The sequence below is a fragment of the Vigna unguiculata genome, chromosome 9 (assembly GCF_004118075.2).
Source record: "Vigna unguiculata cultivar IT97K-499-35 chromosome 9, ASM411807v1, whole genome shotgun sequence".
NCBI classification, from domain to species: domain Eukaryota; kingdom Viridiplantae; phylum Streptophyta; class Magnoliopsida; order Fabales; family Fabaceae; genus Vigna; species Vigna unguiculata.
Window position 1 is genome coordinate 42,132,836 of NC_040287.1, and position 17,031 is coordinate 42,149,866.

The window sequence follows — 17,031 nt, forward strand, 5'->3', positions numbered from 1 at the left end:
TAATTTGATTTTGTCACTTAAATTTTAAAAAAATAATTATCTATGAATAATACCTATTTATGGATTAGATATTATCATAGTATCCGTGGATACATGTACTTGTTATATTTTAATTTAAATTAAAAAATGTGATTAAAACATTAACACATTGATTTTGGATGAGTTATTTTTTATCAATTGATTTTGAAAAATCTTAATTTTTTTTTTATAAATTGTCATTCAGTACTATTTAAATAGGTTATTTGCAATTTGTTTGAAATTTATGAATATTTTGTATTGTATTTTTATTTCAATTTATAGTTAAAATATATTGTTAAATATTAAATTATTTTTTTGTAAATACCCACAAATATTTGTGGATATTAAAAATATATGCGAGAATCTGTATAATGGATACGCGCATGAATATAGGTATGGATACGAGACGGATATTTATCTAGCAGGTATGGTACCATAGAGCTACTACTTATATTTTACCCGTCTTAATTGACATCCTAATCTTGACATCCAGGATTTTAACTATAAAATTGGAGTTTTTGAAACAGAAAAGTAAGAAAGATAAATAGAAGAGATACAACATGTATTCATAGAGGAAAATATAATAAATAGAGAGATAAATGGGAAATAATAGACGATGAAATATATAATTTTTATTTTGTTTAAATCATAAATGGTAAAATTGTTTTTTTTTTTTTCACTCAAAATAGCCGTTATAAGATTTTTAGGATTTTAAACAAGAACTTTCGGAGTTGAGTGTTTGGTTCATAATACAGTGTGCATTTTACACCTATTGAGTGGTTTATTTTGTTACCTCAAATATTGCAAGATCTACAGATGACATGATAAGTCGTTAATATTTCCATTGATTCTTAATCAAAATATTGAGCCTAAATACTTCAATAATCAATACACTATCGACTCACATAAAAAGGTTAGACAGATTATATTTTTCTTTAGTAAGATTGGACCAATTACTCCTATCTATATCATTATATACAAGTAATTAATTTTTTTTTGGTCTATATATTTATTTTCTAATTTTATATCCTAGTAAATAATTATTTTTAAATTAAGATAATTACCTTACTAATTTTATCTTTTAAATTATTATTTTTTCAAGTTAGTTGTCTTTTTTTAGTTTTTATTATTTTACATATGTTTTCTATGATAACACTCTGAAATTGTGTGCATGTTTTTTGTACTATGGTTCGGCCATACTATGAACAAATTTTTGTTCCAGTTTTGGTATTATCTTTCATGAGCTCGTTACTTGTCATGTAAGCTAAATTGGGACATATAATGTTGGCAACCTTCCTTTTACCTCTTTCATGTGACCAAGCTAAATTGGGACAAAGAATGTTAGCAACCTTCTTTTTTAGTAGCAGGTTTTTTCCACCACATAAAGATACATTTTTTTTTTTTGTTAAAAGTCGAAGTTGTAATCTTCTTTCTCACAAAACAATAAAGCTAATAATTTATAGGATAATAAATAAATTTATTTCCTTGAATTTATTTTAATTTTAACAGATTAATAGAATTAGAAAACAAAATACAGATATAATATATTGACATATTTCATAAAAGGAAATTTAATTTTAATCTTTATTATTTACATATTTCACACATTCTAGTTAGAAATTTTATCTTATTATACCAGAAAATTATAAATGCCAACGCCTAATGATATTGTATATTTTAATTTTGTAGTCAGCAACAAACCCATGGAGTTGGCCCAATAATTAGTTCCACTATTTATTTACAGTATTCCTCTCTTTCTCTTTCCCTGAGCCCAGTGAAGGACATTGCGCAGCACCCAAGTTACTTCCACAGCATTCATTCAAAACACTTTCACAGATTCTCCTTTCCCAAACCCTTCTCAGAGAGTCTTCGGAATCGATCAATTTAATCAATCATCGCCATCTTCCACCACACGCTCCTCAAGAACCCTAATCCCAATTCAACCAGCTGCAGTTAAAAGATGCAGCAAGGAGATTTCACCTCCGCTCCGTATTATCAATTTTCTCATCCCCAAAACCCCATCCCCAACCCCAATCCCAACCCTTCCGATCCCAACCCCAACAACCTCTACGCTTCTGCACCTCCCTTCACCCCCAATTACGCTCCTTCCGATTACACCAACTATCATCCTTCCTACCCTCAAAATCCCGATCCTATTCCACCCACTGCTCCTCCTTCTTTCCCTCCCTCTTCCTCCAACCCTACTTTCAATTCGCCCTTCGAATCAAACCCTTCCTACCAACAACCACAGCAACAGCCCTATTTCCCACCATATGATCAGCATCAAACGCATCCCAATTACGCCCCTCCCAACCCCAATCCCGCTCCCTCCCTATACAACCCTGCTCCCTACAGCTACACCGGAGGCTCTTCCGTTCCGCCTATTCCGACCTACGAACCACCCGCCTACGAGCCTCCCGCGAGGCCTGATCACGGCGCCGGATATTTAGACGACAGGTACGGAGGCAGCTTCAATCGGAGCCGTTCTGAGTTGGGATCCGATTATTATGGAAAGAGCGGTGGTAATTCGAGGTACGAAGGCGGCGGCGGCGGCAGTGATGATGGCTACGGGGATGGGGTGTATGCTTATCAGGGAGGGAAAGTGGAACCCTATGGGGCGCGTGGCACAGCGCCGAAATCATCGACTTGGGCGTCGTTTGATGATTACGGCAGGTCTATCAGTTTCCCCTCGCATAAGGAATCTTCTGGCGGGGGTAAGATTGTGAAAGCGGTGCCCAAGGTTGATACCCATGAAGACGTGAAAGGCGGTGGCGTGCAAAAGTTTCGGGTCAAGCTATTGGCGGAAAGTGGGGGTCAGAGCACCATGGATGTTCTCTGTCAGGTATGAAAATTGCAGCTAGAGTCATATGTTATGGTTGTGTGTTTTTGCTTCAATATCACATGTTGGCCGGACTAAATCAGACTTGTTCATGTTCAATGCGCAGTGAAAGTGTAATTAACTTTAATCAAACAGGCTAACTAAATTGTTTCCTTTGTTCTGTTATTGTAAACATTAGTCAGGCTTGGGACTAGGGGCAGGCATGTGCCACAGAACATGGGATTTTGGGATAGCATTTTGCATATTTTTTTAAAGATAGCTTCAATATTTTGAAAGTTAGCTTTGGTTAATTGAACGGTATCATTTATCTAATTGTTATAGTATTTTGTGTTTTTTTTTTTTATGGAATTTGAAATAACAATTGCAAAATGTGGTAATTACTATTATTTTACGTGTCCACGGTTCATAGCTGTGGGGATACGGAATATTTGTGGAATTTTCCGTAAAGTTGACTAAGATTACCGTGATAGTACATTAATGTAAATAAAATTAAACTTTACATTAATGGTCAGATCATATATCAATTCATAAAAACAAATTCTTAAGTGAAACATTTCAAAATGGAGCTAATTTCTTCAAATAGTTCGTATCGTAATAAAATACTATCACTTCAGGATCAATGAAGTGCCCAAATTGCATTAATTTCAAATTCGTTGACCTCTTTTTGTGACTCGAGAGCTTAAAGGGTTTATCTGAATTTATTCAAAATAGGGTTTATGACATAAAATCATACATTCGTAAGGGTTTAAGAGTTAACTCGAGAGTTTGATAACCATGTTTAGAGGTGCTTAATCTGTTTTGTAATTAGGCTAATTAAGGGTCTGGATCATCTAGTTTATGACCTTGACCCAAAAGTAATAATTTCTGGCCGAAAGGGTTTGCTGTTATATACTTTGCCAAAGGATTACTTCCTTCTCGTTTGAATATGATACCCTCTCTCTTTCTCATTGTAGATTATTTGTTCTTTCATTGTACTGATCACAAATCTTTGTCATGCCTATGTATCCAAAATGCTGCTCCTTTTTACTGACTGCTTCTGCAAATTTATTAGAGGACTTTAACTTAAATGTTCAATTCCTGCTTTTATGTGTTCGTAAAAAATGTTATCACACTAGCTTATTGCTGCTGACCTGAACTCTGTCAACCTTTGTCTGCTCAGATTGGTCTGGATGGAATTCGTATGCTGGATCCAAATACCAGCCGGACATTGAGGATTTATCCCCTTGAGAATATAACAAGATGTGATGTGAGCTTCTTCATTTCTTAAGAAAACTTCAATACATCCATGAAATTAGTTTTGCATGTCAATTTCATTATAATATTTTGCTAATTGTAAAATGCAGAGAGTCGATTCGTCCACCTTTGCATTTTGGTCAAAAAGCCCTGTGGATATTGAGCCAAGGAGAATCAGATTGCAATCTAACAGTTATACCACTAACACACTCTTGGATACAGTGACTGCTGCAACAATACAGGTATTCAATATTTTCAACTTTCTCTTTCAACAATTGTTCATTTTTTATGATAAATTTGGCTAGAACATGTCTTCTTTCAAAAAAAATTGTGGGAAGACGCTGGCTCCTTCCTTTAAAAGGTTACCTGGACATATAGTTTTGTTTTAATTTAAAATTGCTTGCATAGTTTGAGTTACCGTTTGATATGTCCAGAAGTGACGGTCAGAGAACAGGCTGAGTTATATGTGCCCTACTGTAGTAATTTCTGAAAAAATAAATTAGGGCTTATATGTGAAAGGTAGATGAACGATAATAGAAAGATATAGATGGCCCAAGCAGTTTCTAAACTGCGTGATAAACATTAGCTTATCGTACTTTTCATCCCCTGGGTACCTTGACAGTGCTGATAACATAGCAGCGAGAACAAACTGATTTGTATTGAATGAAACTAGGAAGCAGCCTCCTTGTTGAACTTATTTTAGCATTTTGTAGAAATTTTGTAATCATGTTATCTTCCTGTCCACTATCTCAGTTAGCAGTTTTGGAGTCAGCTACTGAACGCTGCTATCTGTGATTTTGATTGTTGGCAATTAATCTATTGTTAACTAGCTGATCTTGGGGGTTTTAGCTCCTTCTCAACAATTAAATTGTTTTAAATAGTGGGATCTGTTTTTTCTTTATGTCTTGATTGCCCTTGTTTTCTTTTTCATAATGCAGTTCAAGGAAATGGGTGGAAGCAGAAGGCCTTCTGAACCTGTGAAAACAAATGAACAGACTCAAGAAAGAAAGAAAGGTTTTGGCGATTGGATGAATCTGATTAAACCTGCCAATGAAGAGAAGGATCATTGGGTAAAGATTAAATGCATTCTTTTGGTTTCCGTGTTATTGTATCTCTTCCTGTCTTGAAAATAGGATTCTAAGGTTTTAGAAGAAATGTTTTCTTTCAAACAGTTTTCATTTTTCCAAGGAGGCAGTGCTCTGCTAGTAGAGGGTTGTGATTGTTTGAACATGTTTTCTTGCTTCAATTGGTATTTTAGTCGACTTTATTTTTAAATTTTATTTTTTTCACTTCTTCAAAGTTTTGCGAAGTTGATTTAATTTTAATGAAAATTAATTGACCAAACATATTAACTTGCTTCTGTTGGATTGTGATCTTTGTTAATGTTTGCTCAAAACTGGAGCTGCTTACCAGGTTTTATTTTTGTGTAGGTTCCAGATGAGGCTGTAACAAAATGTACAGCATGTGGCACTGATTTTGGGGCCTTTATTCGCAAGGTTGAATTTCCTGTTTTGTTTCTCAACCAATGTTTTCTATTTTGTTTGCTCTGTTACTAATCACATGATCCTCTGTGCTTCTAACAGCACCACTGTAGGAACTGTGGTGACATTTTCTGTGACAAATGTACACATGGTAGAATTGCTCTAACTGCTGATGAGAATGCACAGCCTGTTCGAGTTTGTGATCGGTGCATGGTATGTGTTACATTTCTTGTTAGAGATAATAAACATATGGATACTGTTTTGGAATACGTTCTTTCTTTGTATCTGCTGACATTGTAGTGCTATTAAATGGGTTATCCAAGTAGGAACTTTACCCCTATCCCCATACTGTCAATGGGCCTACCCCATACCTCTTTTCTGTTACTCTTCGTTGTCAATTAAATTAGTGCCTGAACAGTTGAAATTTAAGAAGTGATGTTGTTAAGTTAAATATAGTTCCATTCTTGTATAGGTAGAAGTTTCTCAGCGGCTAACTAGTGCCAGGGAGTCATCAAGTAAACCTACCTTGCAGAGTCATGAGGATCTTGCCAGGAAACTTCAGGTAAATGATTGGGACAATAAAACATTTGTTGTGTTGTTTTTATTGCCAGTGGAAGGCTATAATTCTATGAATTACGTGAGTAATATGTTGGTATGTCCTTGCAGGAGGAGCTGGAGAGAAATCGAAAGACATCAGGTACTGTAATGTGTTCAATTTTGGTAGTTTGAGTTAGTCAATTGTGTAATTAAACTTAGGAAGGTGATATTTTGCGCTTAATTGAAAAAAATAATGCAAACCAGCTCCTAGAAAAAAAGGGGGCTAAAAAGTAGGGCGTTGTAATGGCATGTGAAAAAATAAATAACGAATTTGCAAATCCCGTAATTATGAGAGATAATTGTTTCCTTTCAACCTGATTACTTGTAATAAAAACAGAATGTCATCGATAAATGGAGAGATAAAAGATAAGTAATGTAGACTTTCAACAGTCACCCTCAGCTGGCTTGAACATGTTTTACATGGGCAGCTTGCCAATCATGTAATCAAAGTGTTTCTTAGCTATCCCCTTGCTTAGAATGCCTGCTACCTGATCTGTGGTGAGAATGTCTCCTACCTGATCGAAGTGTTTCTTATAGAATTGATTTTAGATACTTGAGCAAAAGTTTTCCCATAGTCAATTTCCAATTCCATAAGCTTCAGGTAATCCCTTTGTGATCAGCCTGGTCTTGTAATCTGAAAAGTCCATGTGAAAAGGAAATAACGAATTTGCAAATCGTATATTGGAAAGAGATCAAACAGTTTCCTGATTACAAAATAATCTATTTCTACTTCTGATTACTTGTAATAAAAGCAGAATATTTACATTAAATGGAATGATAAAAGTTAATTGACGTAGACTTTCAACAATGTTTCGTGTGGACAATTTAGTTTAAGAACTGTAATTTTTGTTGTTGTGATTCTTAAAAATTATCTCTTGAGCTGTTAAGTGGTCTGGTTTGTAGGTTCCAAGTCTGATGGATCTGCAAGGCGGATGAAGGAAGTTGCATGTCCTATTTGCACTGTCCACCTGCAGGTTTGAATCTAGTGATAATTGCCCTATCTTTTCTCATATATGCACATCATTACATCATCTTTATATGGCGCTATTTTGGACGTTATTGCAGGTTCAGGTGCCCAGCTCGGGTTCAGAGACCATTGAATGTGGAGTGTGCCAGCACCCATTTCTTGTGAGTGCTCATTGAGTTCAGATAAACATTAGTGCGGATGAAGGTGTCTATATGCTTGTCATGTTTAAAATTCAATTGTTTCACGGACCTATCTATTTCACGTTAATAATTACTGCGCTTTCCTTTTTACTATAATCATTGGGTTTGTTGCATTACCTAATTTTACGTTCATCTTTTTTTTTCTTCTTTTTGTGCTTCAACTTGGTGTGCTTTTTTAGAGTACTTCTCTCCAATTTATTTGTCCCCTTGTATAAAATAGACGCTGAACGTATACATAAATGTATAGGTATGTATGGTGAATTCATTCTGGTTTATTCGTTGGTTCAGCTCTGAGTGATATTTAAAAGACCACTAAAGATCAGAAGGTTAACATTGTCTGGAATATTAAGATCAATTCACCCGATAAATTGTGGTGTTAGCCGAATTTCTTGCCTTTTTCATCAATATCTTTTATATTTCTGATTAAGTGGAATCACAACTTTAATAGAAATAGGGTGTGGATTTTTTTTCACAAATCTTCCCTTAGTTTCATTCCATTCCCGATGTTACATTATATCCAATTACATTTAAAGGATAAGTTTATCCTCAATTACATTATATCCTTATCATGTTTTTCCTCGTATTAACTACTACTACGTGTTACAATCTGTGGTTTAAAATGGTTTGGATGTACGGCCAAATAAATGTAGGATGTTTTTAAAAAAAGTATAAAGCAGTCGTTATACCTTAACACACTGAAGTAAATAAAATTAGATTTTATATCATTGATGTGATGAAAATGTAGTTATTTACGTAACTGATTACAAAAATATATCCCTTGGCGGTGGTGAATCAACGACTATAGCACCATTATTTTTGGGATTCTCAAGAAGGCTTTATTATTTAGGGGCGAAACATCTTACAGGCCTGTGTTTTTGAATTTATATTTTAATTTTAATTTGTAGTAGTAGTAGCTTTTGTAGTGTCAAGTTTTACTTTAGTAATGAAAGAATAAATTAAGGAAATTTGTTTCTGTAGTGATCAGAAATATATAATAAAAGAAATATTTGAACAATATGCAGAAAAAGTTAGGGATATGATTTGAGAGGAAATAGGGATATTTCGGGAAATCAAAATAACCAAAAGCAGAGTGGTTGGGTTATTCACTTATTGGGCTATTATTGCCATCCAACACTTCAACAAAAAACGATTTTATTCTTTACATCCTTAACAATATTGTTTGCCATCTAAAAAAATCTTTAATATTATTCGATTACAATGAATACATTTATTGATTAAGAATTTAAATATAAAAGTGATTCACAGTTTGAAACACGATAAAATTCAATTTCAATGAAAATTCAAAAATTAAAAGCATATTTATTCATAAAATTTAGACCTAAAATTGTTTTGTTTTGGGTAAATAAGTTGACTGAGTTTGTTGAAATCACATGATAATACGTTGTAACATCTATACGTGTTTGTAAGTAAGTTTCAATATATTCTTTTTATTTAAATTTTTTCATATTTATAAAGTGTCACTTGTTAAAATTTTAATCATTTGTTCCTTAAAAGGTATCATATGTTAAAATCATAAAAATAACCCTAACAGATTTAAACTTTTGATATATAATACTTTTCCAACTAACAACAAGCTTAACAAGAATGGTCAGATTGAATTATTTAAAAAAAATAAATAAGAACTAAATTAAATATTTGAATATTTTTAGAAAAATAAAAACTCAATTCAATTAAAATTAAATTTAAAAAAGTTTAAATATTAAAAAATCAAATTACAATCCTATAGAAGTTATAAAAATTAAATAAATTGTAGAATCGCATGTGAAACGATATGTGTTTGCCTCACATCACATTTGCATGAGATTTTTGTCAGAAATATAAATGAGCTCGCGTAGATTATTGGAATTTTGATGTACTGTTATGCCATGTGCAGTGATACGCCACCTATTTCATCAACTTAAATTCCTTCTGCCATGTATTTGCAACACTATCTCAGTTGATGTTATATTTAGGTTTTTCTCTCAAAAAGTGGTGTAATTTATTTTTTATTTATTTACAAGACTAATATATTTAAAAAAATGTAAATATGTCAGTACTTTTTGGAAACAGAGATTTATTACCAATAAATTGTGTTTTAATATCACTTCTATTCTTTTAACTTACAAAGAAGTTCAGGTTTCAAACATGAATTTTCTTTTCTTTTAAATTCATTTGAAAGTGAACATGATTTATCAAATTTTCTCAAGTAAAATAAAAATATGGTGACGACTATTCTGCACTTTTTAAAAGTACATTTTTCAAATGAAATGAAAATGTTAAGATTGTTAAATGAACATCACAGAAATATAATAATGATGGAAAAATTGTTAGAGGACTTTCTGTTAGGTCAGATAGTTTGATATTTAATATGACCCGATTCAATCTAAATAGATTGATTAGGTTTTTGTTGTGTTTTAAATTCAATATTTTTGCCCACAAAATTGGATTGAAATTACTAAATAATATAAATAACAATACGATTGAATTTATTTTAATATTTTGTCAGTTAGATATGTAATTTTAAATATTATAATACTGAAAATTTTGAAATATTAGATAAATAGTTTATTTTTAAAAATTATTCTAAAAAATATAACGAAATAATATTTTAAAATTACATTTTTTTGTAAAAAAAAAAACAAAATTGAGTCACATTAAGTATAATAAAAAATGAAAAAATTTGAAACAATCAAACCCAATAGTTTTTGGATGGGTAGTTTATTTACTTAAACTTTACCTAATTCAATCACCCTTATATGAGAGTACATTCAAATGTTTTTTATTACAAGACAAAGCAAGAATGATTGAAAGCTATTCACCAATTATAGAAAATAGCACAACAAAAATAACGTACACCTTTTCCGTTTCGATCACTTGGCCCACTCCAAACTTTTGGCCCAAAACAAACATAACTACTCTCTTCATTACGGTAATATACAGTTGGACGAACAGATAAGGAAATTAATATTTCTTCAATCAGTAGGTGACATAGTCCACATAAACTTATAAATAAATTAAAATTAAAATGAATAATTTTTAAATCATATATGAACTATGTATCGGAAATAATCCAACTGCGAATTAAAATCTTTCGAAAAGATAAAATTAATCATTATATAAGATAAAAAATCAATAATCTCATTGTCTTAAAATTTTGAGATAAAAATAATGTCAAATGTCTTATATGTTTATACGTGTAAAACTAATGTTATATATATAAAACTGCAATCTCTCGAATACTATATATACTATAACCCTCGTATATATGAAAATATATGTACATAAACTCAACCTCTCAAATATATGTACATTTGGGATAACTTATTGTACCTAAAAAAAATCATGTTATATTATTTTTCTATTACATATTATATGTACGTTTCAAAATTAGTATTTTTCTTCAGACTCTTTTATTCATTTTAGAGACAAGACGATATTTATTTATTTTGTTGTAAAAGAAAAAAAGTTAATTTCCAATTTAATTTTTTCGCATAGTTTATGAAAGAGACACTGTAACAGAGAACAAAAGGAGGACATAAGAGACATGAGTTATTGAATGCAAAATTGGTGGAATTGAAAGTTTGAATGAAAGAGATGCTGTATAGGATTCGGTGGGGGAGTTGATGAATAGGTATATGATATAAATATGGAGTCCAAAATTTTCTTTTAAGCTTATTTATTTCTTTTAGTAAATTCAATTTGTTTCATTATATCATTAAATAACTGTTAAATTGCTATTTTTTATTTATTTTAGAAGATGTCAATGCATATTTTTATTCTTGTAAATTCAAATCACTCATAATAAACAAAATTACGTGGGGTTGTAACAATTATATATATATATATATATATATATATATATATATATATATATATATATATATATATTAGTTTTAGGGTAATGAATGAAATAAAATTGCAGTGAAACAGCACTGCAAAGTGTGAGTCAGTAATGTTTTGGCAGTATGGGTCTCTGTCTGTGCTGTTAAATTTTTACGATTCTTACTGTACAGTTTGCCCTAATGAGTAGGGCATCCCAGTGTCAGAACATTTTATATTACTAATTTTAATATTTCATTGCTCCACAATTTTTCGCATACTTTTAGTTAATTTCTTATTTTTACCTTAAAAATTTGACCAAAACTAGATAATTTCATAGCCACACAATAGATATAATGCAATATCATTTATCTACAAACTTTGATTTGATGTAATATTTTATCTTTTACGAGTCAAGAAGGGAGAAAAGTAAAAAATAGATTAAACTTATATTTGTAATTAAATAAAGATGTTATTTGCATACAATATTTGATACAAAATTACATAAAATATACTTATTCCTTTAAAATAGTTCATAACATATATGTATACTAAAGCGTATGATACCTTACCCTATACAATTGAAAATATTTAAATAATTATAATATACAAAATACACAATTATGTATGAGAAACGTAACATTTCTTTCAATTTAAGATTTCATATTTATAAAAGATAACTCATGAGAATCTTGTGATCGGAAAATATGCTTAGTTAAATTTTCATAAGTCTGTAAATATTTTAAAAATTTATAATTAATTAAAATAAAAAACAAGAAATTATAGTAAAGATTAGAAAAACCACTTCTTTAATTCTTTTTTTTCATAGTTTTTTCTATAATGAAGTAAGAAATACAAAAATAGAGGCTTAGCTAGTAATTTGGTTTCACGTGGTCTCCTTCATTAAGTTGATGCTAATATATTTGACAATATATTACGTTATTAAAAATATTAATTAGTAAGTTGATATCTATATTTAATTTTATGATCCATTTTTGTCCTAATATTTTTTATATTTAATTAAATTTATTATATTATATATATATATATATATATATATATATTTAAAATAGAGACTCAATTATTAATTATTTATATTAAAATAATACATAATTACCTTTCAACAGCGTTAAATTAAATCTAACGGAAAAGAGTACAATAATTTTAAATATATCAAAACAAATAAAAAAGTTAAATATAAGAATTAAAATACTAACCAAACCTTTTGAACCCTTTTAGTTGTTTTATATTCGAAGTGGAAAAGATGAGGCTGAGAAAAGCCTGGTGAAGTAACATGTCGTGTGAAAAAAGTACTCTTTTGATTATTGATTTTGAATGCATAAGTACTTTTAAGTAAAATCTTAAGTGAAGTTCTTTCCGTGACTTTCCGTGACACCAGCTTATTATTTAATGAACCTGTGATGAATGGACAGAGCAAACACATGAAATTGATAATAATGAGTTAGTTAAAGTAAAGTGTTAATTAGCATGATTTTGACGAGAGGAATGTATTTAATTTATGGGAATGTTTGAAGCTGTAGTGGTGTTATTAGCATAAATAAATATGTAAATAGAAAGAAAAAAAAAAGTAGAGAGAGATCATAAATGAATGGTCCGTGCAGTCAGAAGTTAGATGCAAAAATTTCTTGCGTGCAATGAATGAGTTTAAACTGAGAGGACATAGTTGCGTGACACTGGTTTTGTTGTTGGTGTGGCAGTGTGAGTAGAGTTATTTAAATGCAGTTGAAGTGATGAAGTGATGAAGAAGTAGCAGCGCCATGGATTCTTCTTCACTCATGTTACCGTTGTTGTTGATGATGATTTTGTGCAAAACGATTGGTGCAGTGCAACTTCCACCAAATTTTACGGTTCCTGCAGTGTTGGTGTTCGGAGATTCGATAATGGACACTGGCAACAACAACAACATAACGCAAACGCTTGCGAAATGCAATTTCCCTCCCTATGGTAGAGACTTCCAAGGAGGCATTCCAACCGGTCGATTTGGTAACGGAAAGGTTCCTTCCGACCTTATAGGTACATTATTCTTTCCTTCTCTGTTTATTTTAAACTATAATAATATTTTAACTTATTTTTTTAATTTATTTTTAATTTATTATTTTAATTATCATTAAATAATTTATTAGGATTCTTTTTAATAATATGAAGTAATTTTAATGATAATTGATTATGTGGGTTAAAAAAAAAATAGTTAAAATATCATTGTCTTGTTTTAAAATCGTAAATTTAGTATTTTTTCTCTTAAAAAAAGTAATTTAATATTTACTTCGTATTTATACCGTTATACAATTGAATTTATATATCTTTTAAAGTTGGATAACTAATTAATTAATGACATATTTATACCGTCGTATGCATTACTTTTATTTCAAATAGAATAATGAGATAAGAGATATAAAATTGAGTTAATGATAAAGTTAAAAAGATAAAAAAGATTTGGTCTTCAACTCTTTCACTAACATTTAGGAAATATATAGTTGATCCGGTAGGAGTTAGACAAGATTTTAAAGATCTGAATTCTAATTCAAGATTTTTAAGAAACGCCATCTTATAATTGAACGAATCAATATAATACATAATTTTCTTAGTTTAAGCTCTTTGCAACAATGACTAAACATTGTTCATATGAAGTTTGGTAGCAACTAAAAAATTTGTTGCCCTTAAATATCCATGAAGTGCATTAATATCGTGAATTTAGAAAAATCCAATTTAAAATTTCGTATTTGAAATGGTTGATAGATGATACCAGAGTTTGAGTCCCTTGTTGTGTGCATTGTTTCATCAATTTGTTCAACGCAGATTCAATAATCTGATATCTCATTACACTCTTAGTATTGCAAGTTCAAAAGGTGTTTAAGGCGAACGAAAGCTCCCACACGTATGAGGTGAGCTCTTTCAGACGATTATTCTTCGTAATAAGTCAATGAAAACACCAAATATAATGGTTATCCATTATAGGAAAAACAAATTCCGAGGGTAGAAAAATATATTTGCATTTTATTATTAACAATTGAATTCAATAATCAAATGCTACTAACATCTATTAAATGATAAAAAGCATATATAGGAATGAATAAAAATAATAATAATAATAATAATACCAAAGAAAAACTCTCTTTTTAACTAAATTTTTATACTCTTTAGAGTTTGGTAAAAGCAATTGATAAGTTAGTTGGTAGTTGATTAACTAGCTGGTAACTGATAAATTCCAAGCATATAAATTCTGAATTGATAAACTAACCTATTGGATTCTAAGAATTTCATAAAGTAATTTATATAGTAGTTGATAAATATAAAATAGTATAAAAACATATAGATTTATGATATAAATGAAATTACTATTATGTAATTATAATATTAATTTTTATTTATTTGTATTTTTTTCATTTCTTAATTCCAATTACTATTATATTGAATTTCCTCTTTTAGCATTATATAATGAAACATTTAGTTATAATAAAATTCTTTGTTGACTATTGAGTTGATATGATTTGTATTGTTATGTCAATAGTTGAAGCATATTTTTTATTCGATCTATTGGAAAGAAAAAAAAATCAAAATTAAATAGGTTTTAATAAATCCAAGGACAATAAATTGTAAATTAATTAGAATCATATTTATATACTTATGAATAAATCCAACTACAATGATTTAATGATTTGTATATGAATGATGGGAAAAACCCTCATTTCTAGCTAGTAAATTTTTAAGTAAAACTATAATTATAAGACATAAATAAATACCCGAGTCATTCTTGTAAAACAAAATACACTTGGAAGATCCTAACACATAATTAACCATTAATTATAATTTAAATAGACACTACCTATATCACGTGTTATTTTAGAAAAATTATCACATTACACCACTTAAAAAAGATTAAAAAATAAATAACTGAAAAATGTTCGGAGTGGTGAGTTAAAATAAATTAAAATATCATTACTTTTTACTGAATAGACGTTTATCTGCATTACGTGTGAGATTCAAATATAGAAGATTTCTTACGCTAAAAATATATTATTTCGTGCTCTAATAAAATTATTATTTAATTTAATTTAACTATGTTCTAACATTCTTTTATTTAAATTTGAAATTAGAAAAATGATAAGAAAATATTATATTTTTGTAATTTAAAGTAAAAAGTATACGTGTGTTTTAAATCAGCGTTTTAATAAGTAAATCATCCACTATCTTTCGTATTTTCATAATCTTAATGTTTTTGGCACGTTACAGTTTGTTATTGAATTTAATTTTTATTTACAAATACTAGTAATTAATTTTTTTCCATTATCGATTAAAAAAAATAACTTTTATTAAATTTTACAAGGATAAAAAAATATCGGAACAGAACAAAATGTTTTTAAAGTTAACATTTTCGTTCTCTTACAGTGCTACAGTGCTGTACATGGTTTTGTGTTGGTTTCTGATTTCCATAAAAATAGTTTTTGAAAAACATACACGGATAATAAAAGAAATTCATTTATATATAATTTAAAATCTAGTGTAGTATTTAAAGTTCCCGAATTTGAAACAATTGAACTTATTGATGTATTTGGGAAGAAGAGTAACAATATTTGTTATTGTTATACGATCAGCTGAAGAACTAGGCATTAAAGATCTTCTACCACCATATTTCGATCCAAATCTCCAACCTAATGATCTACTCACTGGTGTTTGTTTTGCATCCGGTGGTTCAGGCTACGATCCTCTCACTGCTAAAATGGCGGTAAGGATATTTTCACTTTCATTCTTCTCCTTCACCTCCTAAATTTTGGTTTAACATGTTCTACCTTTGATGAAAGTCTCGTCGACTTACATAGAATATTACAAGATACAAATGTTATTGTGAATTGAGTTAACTTTAAAGTCAGATTCTCTTTAACGAACTTTTTATTCCTGTTTTAATACCAGACAGCTATATCATTGTCCGGTCAAATAGACATGTTCAAAGACTACATAAGAAAGCTCGAAAAACTTGTCGGGGAGGAGAGAACCAACTTCATCCTAGCCAATAGCATTGTCCTTGTGGTGGAAGGCAGCAACGACATTTCCAACACTTACTTTTTGACTCACGCTAGAGAACTGCAATATGATATTCCTACTTATACTGACCTAATGGTTAGCTCAGCTTCAAGTTTCTTAAAGGTATCAGTAATTAAAGAATATATGCAATAATATGATTTTGATAAATTGTGTGGCCAAAATGTACATACATTAATTATTGTCAATATAATTGAAAGGAAATATATCAACTAGGTGCTCGGAGGATAGGAGTATTGAGTGCCCCACCAATTGGGTGTGTGCCATTTCAGAGAACAATTTTGGGAGGATTGCTAAGAAAATGTGCAGAAAAGTATAACGATGCGGCCAAGTTATTCAACATCAAACTTGCAAAGGAATTGGATTCTCTTAATCAAAATTTGCCTAATGCCAGGATGGTTTACCTTGATGTTTACAACCCTCTACTTGATATCATTCTAAATTACCAAAATTATGGTAATCTCAACTTTCACTCCTATTATATATTTCTTAACAAATCAACTATGATACTTCTGAGGGCAAATAAATTGAGTAGAGTGCTGCAGATTATACCAAATGTGTTAAGTGAAAATTGTGAAGTGAAAAAAATGTAAGAAAAGTTGAGTTTATAATTTTGTGATGATTGCAGGTTTTAAAGTGGGAGACAGAGGATGTTGTGGTACGGGAAAAATAGAGACTGCAGTGTTCTGCAACTCTTTGGACCCCACGTGTCAGAATGTGGGAGACTACGTTTTTTGGGATGGTTTTCATCCTTCGGAAAGTGTTTACAGAAAGCTCGTACCTCCTATTCTCCAGAAATATTTGGTCCAGTTCGTCTGA

The 17,031-nt window shown here is 30.3% G+C and overlaps 2 protein-coding genes across 2 annotated transcripts; both read left to right on the forward strand.

The window, feature by feature from the left end:
- The first annotated feature begins 1,761 nt into the window (after positions 1-1,761).
- Positions 1,762-7,622, forward strand: LOC114163112 (protein FREE1). Its single transcript, XM_028047201.1, has 10 exons — positions 1,762-2,860; positions 4,017-4,103; positions 4,201-4,332; positions 5,029-5,160; positions 5,521-5,586; positions 5,674-5,784; positions 6,044-6,133; positions 6,238-6,268; positions 7,072-7,142; positions 7,234-7,622. The coding sequence occupies exons 1-10, from the start codon at positions 1,979-1,981 to the stop codon at positions 7,309-7,311; spliced, it is 1,680 nt and encodes a 559-aa protein (XP_027903002.1). The 5' UTR covers positions 1,762-1,978; the 3' UTR covers positions 7,312-7,622.
- A 5,257-nt stretch (positions 7,623-12,879) lies between these two features.
- On the forward strand, positions 12,880-17,031 carry LOC114163115 (GDSL esterase/lipase EXL3-like). The gene is made up of 5 exons (XM_028047203.1): positions 12,880-13,188; positions 15,768-15,898; positions 16,084-16,317; positions 16,413-16,668; positions 16,841-17,031. The coding sequence occupies exons 1-5, from the start codon at positions 12,933-12,935 to the stop codon at positions 17,029-17,031; spliced, it is 1,068 nt and encodes a 355-aa protein (XP_027903004.1). The 5' UTR covers positions 12,880-12,932.

Bases quoted from the DNA above. Each gene is read 5' to 3' on its own strand.
- LOC114163112 (XM_028047201.1), top strand. From the start codon at position 1,979: ATGCAGCAAGGAGATTTCACCTCCGCTCCGTATTATCAATTTTCTCAT. The intron at 4,104-4,200 runs GTGAGCTTCTTC...TGTAAAATGCAG, and splicing joins AGAATATAACAAGATGTGAT to AGAGTCGATTCGTCCACCTT. The intron at 6,269-7,071 runs GTACTGTAATGT...TCTGGTTTGTAG, and splicing joins GAGAAATCGAAAGACATCAG to GTTCCAAGTCTGATGGATCT.
- LOC114163115 (XM_028047203.1), top strand. From the start codon at position 12,933: ATGGATTCTTCTTCACTCATGTTACCGTTGTTGTTGATGATGATTTTG. The intron at 15,899-16,083 runs GTAAGGATATTT...TTTTAATACCAG, and splicing joins CTCTCACTGCTAAAATGGCG to ACAGCTATATCATTGTCCGG. The intron at 16,669-16,840 runs GTAATCTCAACT...TGATGATTGCAG, and splicing joins TCTAAATTACCAAAATTATG to GTTTTAAAGTGGGAGACAGA.